At 41.1% G+C, this 15,842-nt stretch overlaps 1 protein-coding gene across 1 annotated transcript in view; it reads left to right on the plus strand.

The window, feature by feature from the left end:
* RASEF (RAS and EF-hand domain containing) overlaps positions 1 to 15,291 on the plus strand; it is a gene marked incomplete at its 5' end in the record, with an annotated part of 83,063 nt that extends 67,772 nt beyond the window's left edge. The window contains 4 exon segments of the mRNA XM_021064670.1: positions 63 to 177; positions 4,966 to 5,085; positions 7,463 to 7,539; positions 14,067 to 15,291. Of these exon segments, the coding sequence (XP_020920329.1) occupies positions 63 to 177; positions 4,966 to 5,085; positions 7,463 to 7,539; positions 14,067 to 14,172 (418 nt within the window).

The following is a 15,842-nucleotide window of genomic DNA, read 5'->3' on the forward strand; positions in this document are numbered from 1 at the left end:
GAATGAGGCAGAACTGAACTGACAGATTAGAACTGTTATTTACATGCTTTTCTCTTTTCCAGATTCAGAAGTATTGCCAAGTCTTACTTCAGAAGAGCAGATGGTGTTTTGCTGCTGTACGATGTTACATGTGAGAAAAGCTTTCTTAATGTACGAGAATGGGTAGATATGATTGAGGTAAGAAATACAAACAGAGGAACAAAAAAATTATGTGGGAAAGTAGTTACAGGCTGTCTTGGGAAATGCTGTTTCTCTTCTTTGTCAGAGGGATCCAGGCCATGAGGAAGAAATGGCTGTGAGATGCGGGGTTCCCAGTGGCACTTGGCAGTATTGGTCAATTCCTCAGTAGCTGGGCAAGTTCCCACTGAGCCAAGCACACTACTCACGTGAGCTTCTGGGGGGAAACCTCCTGGGCTTTCTTATAGATGAAATCAGAACCCCACTAGCAGCAAGTGAAAATTCAGGCAACCCAAGAAGGAGCAGCAGCTCTTCAAACGAAGGGTGATGGGGCTGGTGTGCAGTGCGACGGGGGATGTAACAGGGCTTCCACACATGCCAGAAGTATAGGTGAACCACCATGTGGGTGTGAGCTCATGCTAGGTCCAAATTTTACAAGAATTGTGTTCTTCTGGTAGTGATTTGGGTCTTACACATCCCAAGGTACCACAAAAATACCAGTTGGTATTTTAAACATCTGTGGTAACTATTTGTACTTTCTTCTGGTCAGATGAGATGGTATCTTTCATTGAGGAGCTTTCAGATCCTTTGTTTCATGGTAAATAATTTTATTAAGTAGGATATGATTTTGACCATGGTTGGTTTGCTACAACAGTTATTAATCACCACAAAGCTACAGTTCAAGCCATGGTTCAGCATACTATCTTAGAAAAAAAAAAATCTAGTGGCTAATGCAATTTTTCAAGCAGGTCTGTTATCTGTAATTTTTAATAGGCATTAAGTGCAGTGATGGCTAAACAGAGAAGTGATGGCTGTCTGATCTCAAGTTAGCTATGGATTCATCAGTTTGAGCCTGTAAAACACCAGAATGAATGACTTTTCTTTTTCTTTTTTACATTCTTTTAAATTATAGTTGATTTACTTTGTTGTGCCAATTTCTACTGTATACCACAGTGACCCAGGAGTATATATATTCCTTATATTATATTATCTTCCATCGTGGTCTCTTCCAAGAGATTGGATATAGTTCCCTATGTGGCACAGTAGGACCTCATTGCTTATCCATTCTAAATGTAAGTTTGCATCTACAAACCCCAAACTCCCAGTTCATCCCACTCCCTCCCCCCCTTCCCACTTACATCCCTTTTCGTATATCTTCCTGAATGTTTCCTTTCTGACTAAAAAAGTGATATAAGAAATGACTGGTTGACACTGGGAACTTTATCTAGTCACTTATGGTGGAGGATAATGTGAGAAAAAGAATGTATGTATGTATTATGTATGACTGGGTCACTTTTCTGTACAGTAGAAAACTGATAGAATACTGTAAACCAGCTGTGATGGAGAAAATAAAAATCATTTGTTAAAAAAGGAATGATTGGTTGAAATTGGCAATAAGACTCAGACAGGGATAAATAAATGAAAATTTTGTTGAAATATTGGCTTTAAATTATCATAAATACAATGAAAGTGTATTGACATTTACATAAGTTTTTGGGGGTTTTTTGTTTTTGTTTTCGTTTTGTCTTTTTACTGCCTCACCCAAGGCACATGGAGGTTCCCAGGCAAGGGGTCGAATCAGAGCTACAGCTACCGGCCTACACCACAGCCACAGCAATGCCAGATCTGAGCCAAATCTGTGACCTACCCCACAGCTCACGGCAGCACAAGATCCTTAACCCAGTGAGCGAGGCCAGGGAACAAACCCACGTCCTCATGGATGCTAGTTAGGTTCATTAACCATTAGCCGAGACAGGAACTCCCATATTTTAATTCCACAAAATTTTCCACATGTTATGTACATCTCTGTAACATATCAGAAAAGAAGAAATGTAATGTTATTCTCACTTTTTATGGGAAACCTGAGACACAAAGTCTATGACACTGGCTTTTAATTATTTAGAGGTTAGGGACAGAAGGCAGATTGGACCTCCTGACTCTACACTGTTGCTCCATCCTAAAAGCACCAGAGTGTGCAGGAGATTAAGGGAAAAAAACTTCTGATGTCAAGAAAGAATCTCCAAGGTAGCCAGTGCATGAAGGAGAGGCACCCACTCGAGAGAACAGAGGTCCAGTGAGTTCAGAGCAGAATGGAGAATCCCAGCTAACTCATACCCACATTTATTTAAGATCTATACTAATAACTTTTTTGTTGAAACTGTTGGACTTGGTCTTCATTTTAAAACTTTGGATTATACTCAAGAAAAGGAGGCCCATGGAGTTCTCTTGTGGTACAGTGGGTTAAGGATCCATCATTGTCACTGCAGCAGCTCGAGTCACTGCTTCAATTGACTGAACCCTGGCCCTGGCTCAGGTTCAGTCCTTGGCCAGGGAACTTTCACATGCTACAGGTGTGGCAGAAAGAAAGAGAGAAATAGAGGGAGGGAGGGAGGAAGGAAGGAAGGAAGGAAGGAAAGAAAGAAAAAGGGAGAAACAGAGAGAAAAGGAGGTAGCAAAGGCAGGGTCAGCCATTGGTTGAAATAGCCCTTAGTGACCAGCCTTGGCCCATGTCAGGGGCCACTGCCGTAATTTGCTAATAAATAAGCACCTACACATGGAAACCTTTTTAGCTATTCATATATTACCTTTCATAGAGTCTAAAAAGGAAGAAAACTGTATTCAAGATGAATTCTTGAATTCATTATGGGGAAAAAATTTAAATTAGCTGTCACTTTACCTCTGACTTTGATTTATCACAGTGATCCTTCACAATGGCTCATCTTTTCTAAGTTGAGGAAATTGTATTGGGCAGTTGATAGGGCTGCCGTAAATATGAGTAGATGCTAATGGTGAGATCACTGGGATAGGCCAGGGGATTGAGAAGCAGTAGAATGTCAGGGTGAATGGACCTTCTGACTTAGGAATTAATACACTTAGATTGAAAACCACTGGGTTACAAAGTCTTATAATAAAATTATGGCCATTTACCTGGCATTAATGATCTATTGAATGAATAGGTGGGTAAAAGTTGAGTGGAGACACTTGAGATGTGGGATCTCTTCCAAACTTGTACATATTCAGAAATATTTGGGGTGTACCTGCTTTGTGCATGGACTGCTAGTGTTTGCAGTATATCCATTAATAAAACAAAAAGCCCTACCTTTATGGTGCTTGTACTCTAATCAGAGAGACATAACATGCAACAAACATAAATAAAGAAATGACATGATGGGAAGTAAATATAAAAAGAAAAAGAGGGAAGAGTAAAGGGCCCTACGGTGAGGCAGTGGGCTGCAGGTAGCATGCTCAGGGTAGTCTCACCAGAAGGTGTTATTTGAGTCAAGACTTGAAGGAAGTGCTGGTATTTACCTTTATGACTCTGGGGCATCATTTAGACGCTCGGATTTCTGGCTTAAGTGAATATTTTCTTAATGGCTTCTATACAATATCCCCTTGGATCCTCAGCAATTCCCCACCAAACACAATTACTTAACACAGTAACAGGTGGGGCGTCTAGTGTCACAGTTTCCCAGTGTCACTCTGATGTGTTCAGTGGAGGAAAATGGTCTAAGAGAAAGGAAGTTGAATTTCATTGTTTTTGAGGCTCATTTCTTGATGTTGTATCAGGTGAAGCACCAAAGTGGATGAGCACCTGGATGTCTTCAGACACCGCAGAGACATTTCCACACATCTCAGTCAGGGCTGCTGCTTCTCTTGTTCTAGTCAGGTGGTCTTCTTTTCTCATCCAACTGCAGAGGTGGGATGTGCCCTACTGACCCCTTCATTTCACAGACAGGGAAACTGAGGCATAAACAGGAAAAGACTTGCCTGATTTCATACAACCAGTCAGTGGCCCGGTGGTGGGAGGGGCAGAGTCTCAAACTTCACAGCAGAAATTGACAGAACATTGTAAATCAACTACACTTTCAAAAAAATTTAAAAACAAAACAAAACAAAAAAGCAACTTAACACTGCCTCTCACATCTTACATCCAAGCAGCCAACTCCTCTGTGAATATGCTGGGACTGAGTACATACGCTGATTTGGGAGCATTATCTGGTGAGGGTTTTTGTTTGTTTGTTTTTTGTTGTTTGGGGTTTTTTTAGGGCTGCACCTGCAGCATTTGGAAGTTCCAACCTATGCCACAGCCACACCAAATCCGAGCCACATCTGCGATCTATGACACAGCTTGCAGCAACACTGGATCCTTAACCCATTTCGGGCCAGGAATCGAACCTGCATCCTCATGGATACTAGTCTGGTTCTTAACCCACTGAACCACTACAGGAACTCCCTGGGAGCATTATCTCATCATCTGTTACTCCGAATAATAGCGCACTGCCTGCTCATGGGAAAAATGTTGACCTTTAGGGCCTTGATGTTTTGCTTTTGTTATGAACCAGGTAGTAGCAAGCGTGGAACTTTCAGACTCTATTTTTATCCCTTTAGAGCCAAGGGAATACTTGTGTGTTTTATACCTGGGATATTAAGGTTGACTTGCAGCCACTACTGTTTGCTATGAAAATTGTAGAAAAATAGGTGGGCACCAGAGCCAAATGTAATTCTGTGGTCATGTCTCTTGAATTTGTATTGGTATAGTGGCAAAGATGATGGAATCAGTTTGGACCTAGACCTGGCCCTTACAACGTCTTATTTAACCTCTCTGAATTTCAGTGTTCTCTCCTGGCAATGGGGAAAAGGTTGGCTCCTTAAAGAGATAGTTTGAGATTTAAAGATATTGTCTATACATCATGTGGCATTCAGAAATGGTAGCTGTTGTCATCATCATCTCATAACTTGTCCAAAGGTTTCACCTATGCACAATTTTTTTTCTTTTCTTCATGGCAGGATGCAGCCCATGAGAGCATTCCTATCATGTTGGTAGGAAACAAGGCTGATCTTCGTGATGCTGCTGAAGCAGAGGGACAAAAATGTGTCCCAGGGTACTGTGGAGAAAAACTGGCCATGGTAAGACTGAACATGGGTCTAAATTGGAAGAGGTCTTTCACTTCTGTCTACCTTTGCTGAAGAGGTTTTTCTGACAAATCTCCACTCTCTTTAATGGGTCTTCTGTCCTTATACAGGCAGAACTCCTAGTGGCCTCACTCTGCTCCATGAATGTAAATAATTACACCAAGAATCAAATCGCCTTGTAGAGGTAAAATAATCACGTGATCATTTTCCCCATGGAGTATCAATGACAAAGAGGAGGCAAATTTATCCCTTCTTCCTCTTCACTCTTCCCCAGTTCCTAGAATCTGTCTCTAGTTCTGAAATCTGGGTTAAGGAAAAAGAATGGGTGTCCTGTTTTGAAAAGATGGGTTTGGTTCCAGGGGGTCACTGTGCCAAGGCAGCAGGTGGTGCCACTCTGCCACCAGGTAGAATAGGTGAAGAGAATTAGAAGACTTGTTCTTTTCTCTAAGATTATCCTCAGTTGGAATCGTGTGAAATAATTTGGGGGTTATGCATTTATATAGAGGATGGACCACATTTCTGTCCAGGTTATTATTGTAAGCAGTGTTTATTCTCACATTATCATCATCATGTCAGAATGCTACGTGGCCCTCTTATGATGTCTTACTTGAACAAGTAATCAGATACTCCTGGGTCAGATGAGAATTTCGTACTTGACGTTGCTATCACTGTTGTCTGTTGTCATCATGAAGGGACAGCTCTATAACATATACATGTGAACTTTAAAAAGAAGTTTCAATTTTACTATTTCAAGTTGGAATTGTTTCTTAAATTTTAGAGCTGTGAGCCAAATATGATAAATACCTAAACCTAAGCAAAACAGAAGAGATTCATTCAACACATACTTAATTGTATCCAGCATGTGAAAAGCACTTCATTGTGGGCAGAGCAAAGGGTAGAGAACAACCAGACTGTCCTGCCCTCAAGTAGTTTCCTCTCTGGGGGAGACAGACATTAAACCAAGGTAATCCACATGTCTCCCTAGAGATCCTATCATTTCCTGGCTGCATGCTATGTTTATTCCTTGCCCACAATGTCTCAGATTTCCCAAGGTTTGCTTATTTATTATATAGTTCATAGTTCATGACCTCCACCCTCCTGCATCTTCAAAGGCCATCTCTATTTCACCCTGTAACATCCTGGCTGTGAAACTCAGTAGCAGCACTACCCAGTTCTACTAGAAATACATTGATTTGCGGGATTTTTTTAGCTTTTCTTTAGATTTGGGGGTTCATGAGTAAAGATTTTCATGTTAATGTTTCCCCATTATTTGATTCTTCCCTCTCTCCTGGCCCCAGAACACCCATCACACCCTCCCCTCATCCCACACAGGACTATGTAAACCTCACCCAGCCCCACAGCACACACAGTTCTCCTTTCCTGAGAAAAACTGTCTCCAGCTTGTTACACAAAGACACACATACAAAAAAAACTTCATCAGTTACAGTTGTGGCCAAGTGCTATGCCAGAGAAATACAAATGCCAAAATGTTTTATAATAGGAAGACCTAATATCAACTTTTCAGAGTTAGGAAACAATCTTTAATTTTAAGGGAGGATGGCCTAAAAATCCAGAAGGTAGGTAGAAGTCAGCCTGGTGAAGGGGCTATGGGATAACCTAAGTAGTGGGAGTAGCAGGTGCAGGAGTCCTGAGATAGGAGGGCATTTGGAGCATTGGGGAAATAAATAGCCAGGGTAACGTGACATTGCGAGGGAGGGAGAGTGGTGTCAGGTAAAATTGGGAGGTTGGCTAGGATGACATACAAGCAAGGCCTTGTTGCCAGATAAGCAATTCAACATGACTTGAAAGGGATGGAAAGTATCAAAAGGTTTAAAGCAGGAGAGGGATATGATAAGTGATTGTATGTATAACCACTGGGAGGTTGAACAGTAGAGGACTAGAAAATGTCCATCAGTTTTAGCAACAGAGACTTGCTTGCTGACCCTTGATAGAAAAAGATGATGGGGTAAAGAGGGATATGTATTAACTGCTGGCCAAAAGGAGACATACTCTTGATGGACATTGAATTCCTGAGCGGTTCATTTGTCTCTGTTGAGTTATTTGATAGAGAACATTTGGTAGCATGTGTGACTCTTGGATATAAGAGCCTTAAACCATGAAATTTGTATTGTGGGGTGGGTTTTTTGGATGCAAAATAAAAATCCTCTGACTATGAACTACTCCTGGAATAAGTAGGCTCAAACCTGTATTTTTAAGTCTTGAAACTTTGAATCCAATTTCTTAACTACTAGTTTTAACAGGGGAATATTTTATTTTATTGGTTTTAAAAGCTAACATTCCAGGAAACCTAATAAAAGCCTTCATTTAATGGTATATGTATATATACATATTTTTTTCTTTTTTTTTACAGACCTATGGGGCATTATTTTGTGAAACAAGTGCCAAAGATGGTTCCAATATAGTGGAAGCTGTTCTCCATCTTGCTCGGTAAACTCTTGCCTTATATTTGGAAAACTAGATGTAGGATTGAATTTTTACTTAACTTTGCACGTGTCAGGAAACACTGTCTTGTCTTTCATTAGTGGTTAGATAAATAATTAAACATAGTTTTTATAAAAGCTGGTAATGCTGCTTCTTCACTGTGAACATTGGCAAAATACCTTTACTGCCAAACAAAGCAGGTGCATCTGAGATGTCATTGACATTTCTGCAAAATGTCACCACAAAGCTAATAGCTGACGTGTGTGAACCACTTCCAGGAACCAGATTTTAAACACAAGACTATAATGAATATAACTATTATGACCTTTTCCGAAGTAAAGGAAAAAACAAAGTAAATTGTATATCATGCCAGTTGGAAGCACTTTGTTTACATTATTAGCCAGGTAATTATTAAGCTAAGGCAGTGGTTGATAATAAATAACATTTTGGGATGTGGATTAGAATGAAAATTGCACCACTGAGGAACCTGGATTTGACTGTATTTTAATCCTTGCAGTATTCTTAGGAAATAACAATGTTTGATTATATCTTCTGCCTAGTTTCTGCTGTAAGTGAAAAGATGGGAGTTCCTGTCGTGGCGCAGTGGTTGATGAATCCGACTAGGAACCATGAGGTTGCGGGTTCCATCCCTGCCCTTGCTCAGTGGGTTAACGATCTGGCGTTGCCGTGAGCTGTGGTGTAGGTCGCAGACTCAGCACAGATCCCGAGTTATTGTGGCTCTGGCGTAGGCCGGCGGCCACAGCTCCGATTCGACCTCTAGCCTAGGAACCTCCATATGCCGCAGGAGCGGCCCAAGAAATGGCAAAAAGAAAAAAAAAAAAAAAAAGATGATTCTTTGCTGGTCTAAAGGGATTAAATACCCTAAAAAAGAGAAGAAATTAAAATGTGCATTAACAAAATCCAGGCCAATAATCTTTAATTGCTGACATAGCAAAAATATAATTTTAGGCATGTAATTCTTTTCCTGATCATTTGTGACATTCTTGTTTCATAAGAATCTTAACTTTAGTACAGTAAGAGGCTCAGGGCTACCTTAGCCTCAGACAGGAGGGTGCTATTTGCTGCCCTGTCTGAGCAGGAAAGTATGCTGCAGGTCGGGCCCTCTGCCTGGCTGGTGGCTTCTGCCCATCATGTTGGAGGATTGTAGTGTCAGGAGGCTCAAAGTCCAATCTTGTTCTGCCTCAAAGAGCTGTGGAGCCCTAAGTCCCTGTCTTCCTTTAGGCATCCCAAATCTGTAACCTGAGGGAAGGGGGCTGAAGAAAATGATCCCTAAGGCCCTTTCTAGTTTGGACAGTCTGTGATTCTATATTTAACAGCCCAGTCTCCACTGAATAACATAATGCTGAATTGTCTTGTGGGGTCATGTTAAAGTTAAATGACTCCAAACTGCTGTGGTCACACCCAGAGTGCAGAATCGATTCTCTTTATTATGTCATAAAGATAGGAAAGCCAGAAGCCGCCCATGCCTTTCCCCCTTCTCCTCCTGCTGGCATGTTGCATCAGCCCAGCAGCCCCCTGTTTACAGTGTGGCTTCTTTACTTAAAACACCTGTGTACAGAAACATTTTGATAACAAGGTCACTAATTAAAAAATCCTCCTTGATAAATGATTCTTTATTATTATTATTACATTAATGGCCTGGTTTGAGGCCTCTAGGTTAATTAGGTTAGCAATGTGTTAAATAGGAAAATTAGAAAGAAAGCAAACATGTAAAGACTTTTTTTTTGTCTTTTTTTTTTTTTTTGCCATTTCTTGGGCCGCTCCCACAGCATATGGAGGTTCCCAGGCTAGGGGTCGAATTGGAGCTGTAGCCACCAGCCTACGCCAGAGCCACAGCAATGCAGGATCCAAGCTGAGTCTGCAACCTACACCACAGCTCATGGCAATGCCGGATCCTTAACCCACTGAGCAAGGCCAGGGATCAAACCCGCAACCTCATGGTTCCTAGTCGGATTCGTTAACCACTAAGCCACAACGGGAACTCCTATAAAGACTTTAATTTGCTTTATACTGTGCCATCAGATTTGCTTGTCCAAGTACCCAAGTCTTCAGTGAAAATTGTGTAGTTTCCACAGGTAAAATTACTACTTTAAAAGTTTTACAGCCTCTAGAATGTTATATTTAATACAAAACATGTTAGTTCTTGATTTAGATCTCATAAGAGAGTTCCCATAATTCCCTTTCATACCATGTCATGTCATAGAACTTGAGCTAGAAAAGTATATGGATTTGCACTGTCTGAGAAAGAATTTGTTTTTAAAGGGAACCAATAAATGTTTAGTTAACAACCTGAACCCCTCTGCCTTTTCTTGGAAAACCTCTCAATCCCAGGAAAAGCTTCCCTTAGAAATGCAATTTCCCTGTAGGGCTGAAAGGACATTCATTCCAACCATTGTCCATTGCTAAGTAAATTTGTAATCACTAGAGCCATAGGCTTTAAACATTTTGCAATAGATCAAGGTCAGCAGGCTTTAAATTGCCAATGGCCTGATATTTGAGAAAAACACAAAGAGCTCAGTCTGATATATCAGTTCAGTAAGTACTGCTGCTGAGCCCGCTGGGTGTAAATCTGTCCCTAAGAATGAGTCATTTAAAATGCATTTCTTGGGAGTTCCAGTTATGGCTCAGAGGGAATGGATTAGCAATGAGATCCTGCTGTATAGCCCTGGGAACTATGTCTAATCACTTATGATGGAGCATGATAATGTGAGAAAAAAGAATGCATACATATATGTGTAACTGGGTCACCATGTTGTACGGTAGAAAAAAAATGTATTGGGGAAATAACCAAAATAAATAAATAAATATTTAAAAAGAACCCAACATAGTTTCCATGAGGATGCAAGTTAGATCCTGGCCCCACTTAGTGGGATAAAGATCTGGCATTGCCACATATTGAGGCATAGATCACAGATGCAGCTCAGATCTGGCGTGGCTGTGGCTGCAATGTAGGCTGGCAGCTGCAGCTGCGATTCAGCCCCTAGCCTGGGAACTTCCATATGCCACAAGTGTGGCTGTAAAAAGAAAATTAATTTTGTAAAAAATAATAATAGAATGCAATTCTTAAGCATGTTGTAGTTTTCGGTGAGCTAATTTTCCCAGGCTCAAACCTGTTTGAGATTATATCTTCCTGATTTCCTTAAAGTGGGATACGCCTGCATTTTTTGGTAGATTAAAGGAACTGAAAGCCAGGTGAACAATGTGGATACCTATTTTTCTCCCTTAATATTTGCTTTTCAAGGCTCAATGTCTGCATTATTATGAGTACTCTGCACAAAAGCTCTGTAGAGATATCAGGGTATTTGAGATAGGCTGTGCAATTTAACATTAGAGTAAAAAAAGAAAACAAAATATATAACCAGGCAGCCACATGATATATACCTGATGGAGGCCTGTTGGACCTCCCAGAAGGGAGAGATGTGAGTTGTCTTGTGAGGATGCTGTGATTACTATACGTTTTGTACAGTAAGAAACTTGAGAATGTGAATGCTCAGTGACACAGCTACTAAGTGGCAAAATTGGGACCTTGCTTTACTCCAGCTTGCCTTTTGAATGTTGGTCATTTCAGAATTCTATTCTGTACTCTATTCTTTACTCTTTCTCCTGCTGCCTAATGCCTGGTTTCTAGAACTATGTCTAGCTAGTGACTTCCCACTTCCATATTTTTTTTAGTTTTTAAACATTTTTTACCCACTTTCATATTTTTAATCCTATCTTTTTTTTTAATTCCATAACCATATTCCCACCCACCAACATATCCAAATCCTAATGTGTTAATTTTTCTTGAAAAGTGTTCCTCCTTCTAGACTCCCTTTCTCAGGAAACTACCAACATTATAATTAAAAATTAGTAACCTAGAATCAATCTTGACTCCTTCCTCTTTCATCACCATCTGTCTCTAGTGGGTTCTGGTACCCTGTTGATTGGGTGGCCTTTCTGCAGTCTTTCTTGAAACCATTTATATTCTCATTCATATTCTCTCTCTCCCTCCCTCCCTCTCTCCCGCCCTCTTTCTCTCTCCCTTTCTCTCTCTCTGCTTCAGGCCTGAGAATTTCCTACCCCATTTAGTGAAGGAGGCCCCTAACTTTCTGCCTCAGAGTTTCTCCAATACCAGTTCCTCCTCCACCCTGTAATCAGGGTAAAGTATCTTTGTAAATAAAACTCCAATTAATACTTTCTTGCTTGCACCCCCGCACTGGTGTCCTACCTACGGCATACAGTCTGAGCTCCTTAGCAGGTGGCTGATAGTCCCCCAGAGCCAGGCCTTATGTACGTTTCTGTTTTTATCTCTTATCTTGCTTCCTCGATGAATGATAATCTATAGACACATGCCTCCCTGTGGCATGACTTTGCTTCCAGTCATGGCCAAGTTCTTTTGTGCCTCTTTGCAAGCTGTTCCCTACACCTGGAATCTCCCTTGCTTACTAAATGAAGGTGAATTCCTAGCCCACCGAGAGGTCGTTCTGCTGTCAAAGACTTCCTGAGGCTCCATGTCTGCGAAACCTGCCCTCGGTGCGCCCCAGCATGACTGTGGTCCACCCTTTGTGTTCCTGCACCGCACTGTGCTTGTACGTCATCAGCTCTCTCAGGACGTGGTGACATTTATTTAGAAGACATCTATCTCTCTCTCAAAGCTCACTAGTTGAGGATCCCAGGACTTGGCATAAATGAGACATTTGTTAAATGACCAAATGGTCAAGACTTTGCACTTGGAAGTTTTATTAGTTTCCCACTGTTGCTGTAGCAAATTCCCACTAGCCTAGTGGTTTAAGTGATAGTTCTGGAGGTCAGAAGTCTGAACTAAGTCTTATGGGGTGTTATGGGTTGAACTGTGTATCCTCCTTCTTTTCTTGAGTCTTTGTTTCCTAATCTGTGAAGTGAAGATAATGATGCTCACCTGTCAGCATTTTGTACGTGTATGTGCATGATGTATTAAAGAAGGAATATGTGAAAATGTGTAGCATAGCGCTTATTAACTGGTCTTCAGTAAGAACTAGTTTCCCTTTAGTTTCCTATTCACAATTGCAGTGGTTTTCAAAGGTTAGCTCACATTATCTCCTTCTGGGGCTGTGCTGACCAGTTTGGTAGCCACTAGCTATGTGGCTTATCCAAGCTGAGATGTACTGGATGTATTAAATACTGGATATTTTTTTCTTTTTACAGCCATACCTGCAGCATATGGAGGTTCCAGGTAGGGGTTGAATCAGAGCTGCAGCTGCCAGCCAACACCACAGCCATAGCAACTCCAGATCCTTAACCCACTAAACAAGGCCAGGGATCAAACCCTCATCCTCATGGACACTCTGTTGGGTTCTTAACCCACTGAGCCACAACAGGAACTCCTAAATACGGGTTTTAAGACAGTATAAAAATTTTAAAATACCTCATTAATATTTTTTGTAACATGCTGAAATAATATTTTTGCAAAAGTGAGTTAAAGAAAATAATAAAATTAATTTCACCTATTTCTCTTTACATTTCAGTATGGCTGCTAAAAAACTTTAAATTTCATATACGAATTATAATTCTATTTCTATTGAACCACATTGCTGTATTGGGAATATGCCAATTCCCAGGATCTACCACTCTGTAACAAAACCCAAAGTATAGTCGCCTAGAACAACACCACTTTTTATTTTCTGAAGTTAGCAGAATTGATTGAATCTCACTGGAGAGTCCCCTGACTGCTCTCCCTTGAGTGCCTCATGTGTCTGTGGTCAGATGGACATGGGCTGTGGCTCGGTCTGGATATCTGCCACCATGGTGCTCCTCCCTGTGGCATCTCTCTGCTGGCCTCTCTCCAGTGAGCAACCTGGGTTTCATAAATGGCAGCTCAGGAGTTCCCTGGTGGCTTAGTGGGTTAAGGATCTGGCATTGTCACTGCTGTAGCTAGGTCACTGCTGTGGCATAGGCTCAGTCCCTGGCTTGGGAACTTCCATCTGCTGTTATCTCCATGATCATGCATAATTACAGAATTGTTACAAAGTCGTCATTGCTTCTGTTAATGTTAAGCATGAGCTGGGGGTGGTAGCCAGGTTCCAGAGTCCTAAGGAGTGAGCTGTGCATGTGGCAGACTAGAAAACCCTGCAAAACCACAGGAGAGAGCAAGAGTGGTCTGTGTGCATGAGTGTGAGTGTGTGCACATGTGTATGCACCTGGGCACGTGTCCGTATATGCAAGCAGGAGCGTGTGGCCTGATGATCAGAATGCAGGTGCTAGAGCCCATCTGTGTGGTGGGAGTGCCAGCCCCTGCCACTTCTCCAGCTGTGTGACCTAAGGGAAATTTCTTAACTTTTTTTGCTTTTGTCTCCTCACATATGAAATGGAGCACAGCAAAATCATTGTTGTGAGGTTTAAAGAAGTCAACACCTACAAAGCATTTAGAACACTGGATGGCATACAGCAAGTGCTCAGCAGTGCGATTTTATTTCTACAGAGTTGTTTATGGTTCAGTTTACCTCAGTAATCCTTTCTTTCTTTCTTTCTTTCTCTCTCTCCCTTCCTCCCTCCAGGGAAGTGAAAAAAAGAACTGATGAGCATGACAGCAAATCCATTACCAATCTGAGTGGCACTAGTTCCAGAAAGTCAACCCAGATGAAAAACTGTTGCAATGGTTAAATCCAAAACATCCTTGGCCCCCGGGAAGCCTGCATTCCCAGAGTACTGGATGTACATGACTTGTTTGCTTCTTCCATAGAGTGGTGCATCCTATGGACACTGTCGGATGAGAGATACAGTGTAGCAGATCTCAGCCATGCTCTTGGGTCCCTCCAGAACGTCAGCTCTTTTTTTGCTGTTTCAATGAATGATTCGGGTCCCCTGGTTAAATAACCTATCTTGTCTTTACAAAGCCTTAACAGATAACATGTAAATGTTTTTAAAGTGGTTTAAAAAAATCACATGCTCTAGATCAAAGATAGAGAAGAAATTCAAAGACATTGATTAGATTAATATGGTAGATACCCTATGACATTTACTTCCAATATTCAATACTACAAGCTACCAAAAAGGTTTACCATCCTAGCTTTGCTGTCAACTAGCCTGCAGTCATGTCACCAACCCACATTAGATCCGTTTTCTCATCTGTAAAACATATCGGCTTGGCCTTTCAGGCCTTGGCCCTCAGCTCTGTAGTCCTTGAAGCAGTGTGAAGGAGAGCTTGATGGCCCACAATTAATAAGGACTCTGGCTCTGGTCACTATTGTGGCACAGGTTTGATCTTGGGAACTTCTGCATGCCACAGGCACAGAAAAAGAAAGAAAATCCATGTATAACTTTATGGAGTTCCCTGGTGGCTCAGCAGGTTAAAGATCTAGCATTGTTACTGCTAGTGGCTCAGGTTGCTGCTGTGGTGGCAGTTTGATCCCTGGCCCTGGAACTTCTGCGTGCCATAGGTGTGGCCAAAAAAAACAAGTAAGGACTCTGGTCATTTGTACTTTTTCAATATTGGAGTATTGACGTTTCTCACTTCTTGTACAAGAAGAGAATTTAATGGCAAGAAAAAAAGTAGTCATGTTTTAAGCTCAAGTAAAGACAGAAAAATCTAGTTTTTATGTATAAAGAAAGAAAACATTTGGGGGGAAAATAGTTTGTATTTAAAGGGGATATTTTATTATCTCAGAATACTTATAAAGTCTATGGCTTGAATTCAGTGTTAAAAATTCTAATGAAAATATATAAAGCCACATGCTACATGCCCAGGAAAAGTTTCACACCTCACTTAAAAAAAAAAAAAAATACCAGCAAGTGACTGCTGGGGGCTGGTGAAAGGGAGGAACTAGGAATGAATATAATGGGTATATGGTTTCTTTGGGGAATGATGAGAATGTGCTGGAATCACATTGTGGTGACATTGCACAACTTTGTGCATATACTAAAACCCACTGAATTGTATACTTTAAATGGTGGATTTTGTTATGTGAATTATATCTCATTAAAAAATACTTTCCTACTTAGAACAGTTTAACATTTTGCCAAATGAAAATATGCGTCCTCAAACCTCCTCATGGTTTAAGAGCATAATCTCCAATATAATGCAAATCCCCCAACTCCCTGGTTGCCAGCATTCACTTCCTAAAAGAATGAACTGTGAAAGAAATGTTATGTGTAGTTTTAGAAAACCAATGCTTTTGAAGAGGAATTGTGGTCAGGGGACAGGTAAGTCAGAGTCCTTCGTCTGAAATGAGTGTGCCTCATCCTCACCAGCAGCCTGGTGGGTCTTCCTCTTCTAGAAGCTATGCTGCCTCCCAGACTTCCCCACTCAAACGTCTCCCAGAGCCAAAGATGGC

Source organism: Sus scrofa, chromosome 10 (genome assembly GCF_000003025.6).
Source record: "Sus scrofa isolate TJ Tabasco breed Duroc chromosome 10, Sscrofa11.1, whole genome shotgun sequence".
In the NCBI taxonomy this organism is placed as follows: Eukaryota; Metazoa; Chordata; class Mammalia; order Artiodactyla; family Suidae; genus Sus; species Sus scrofa.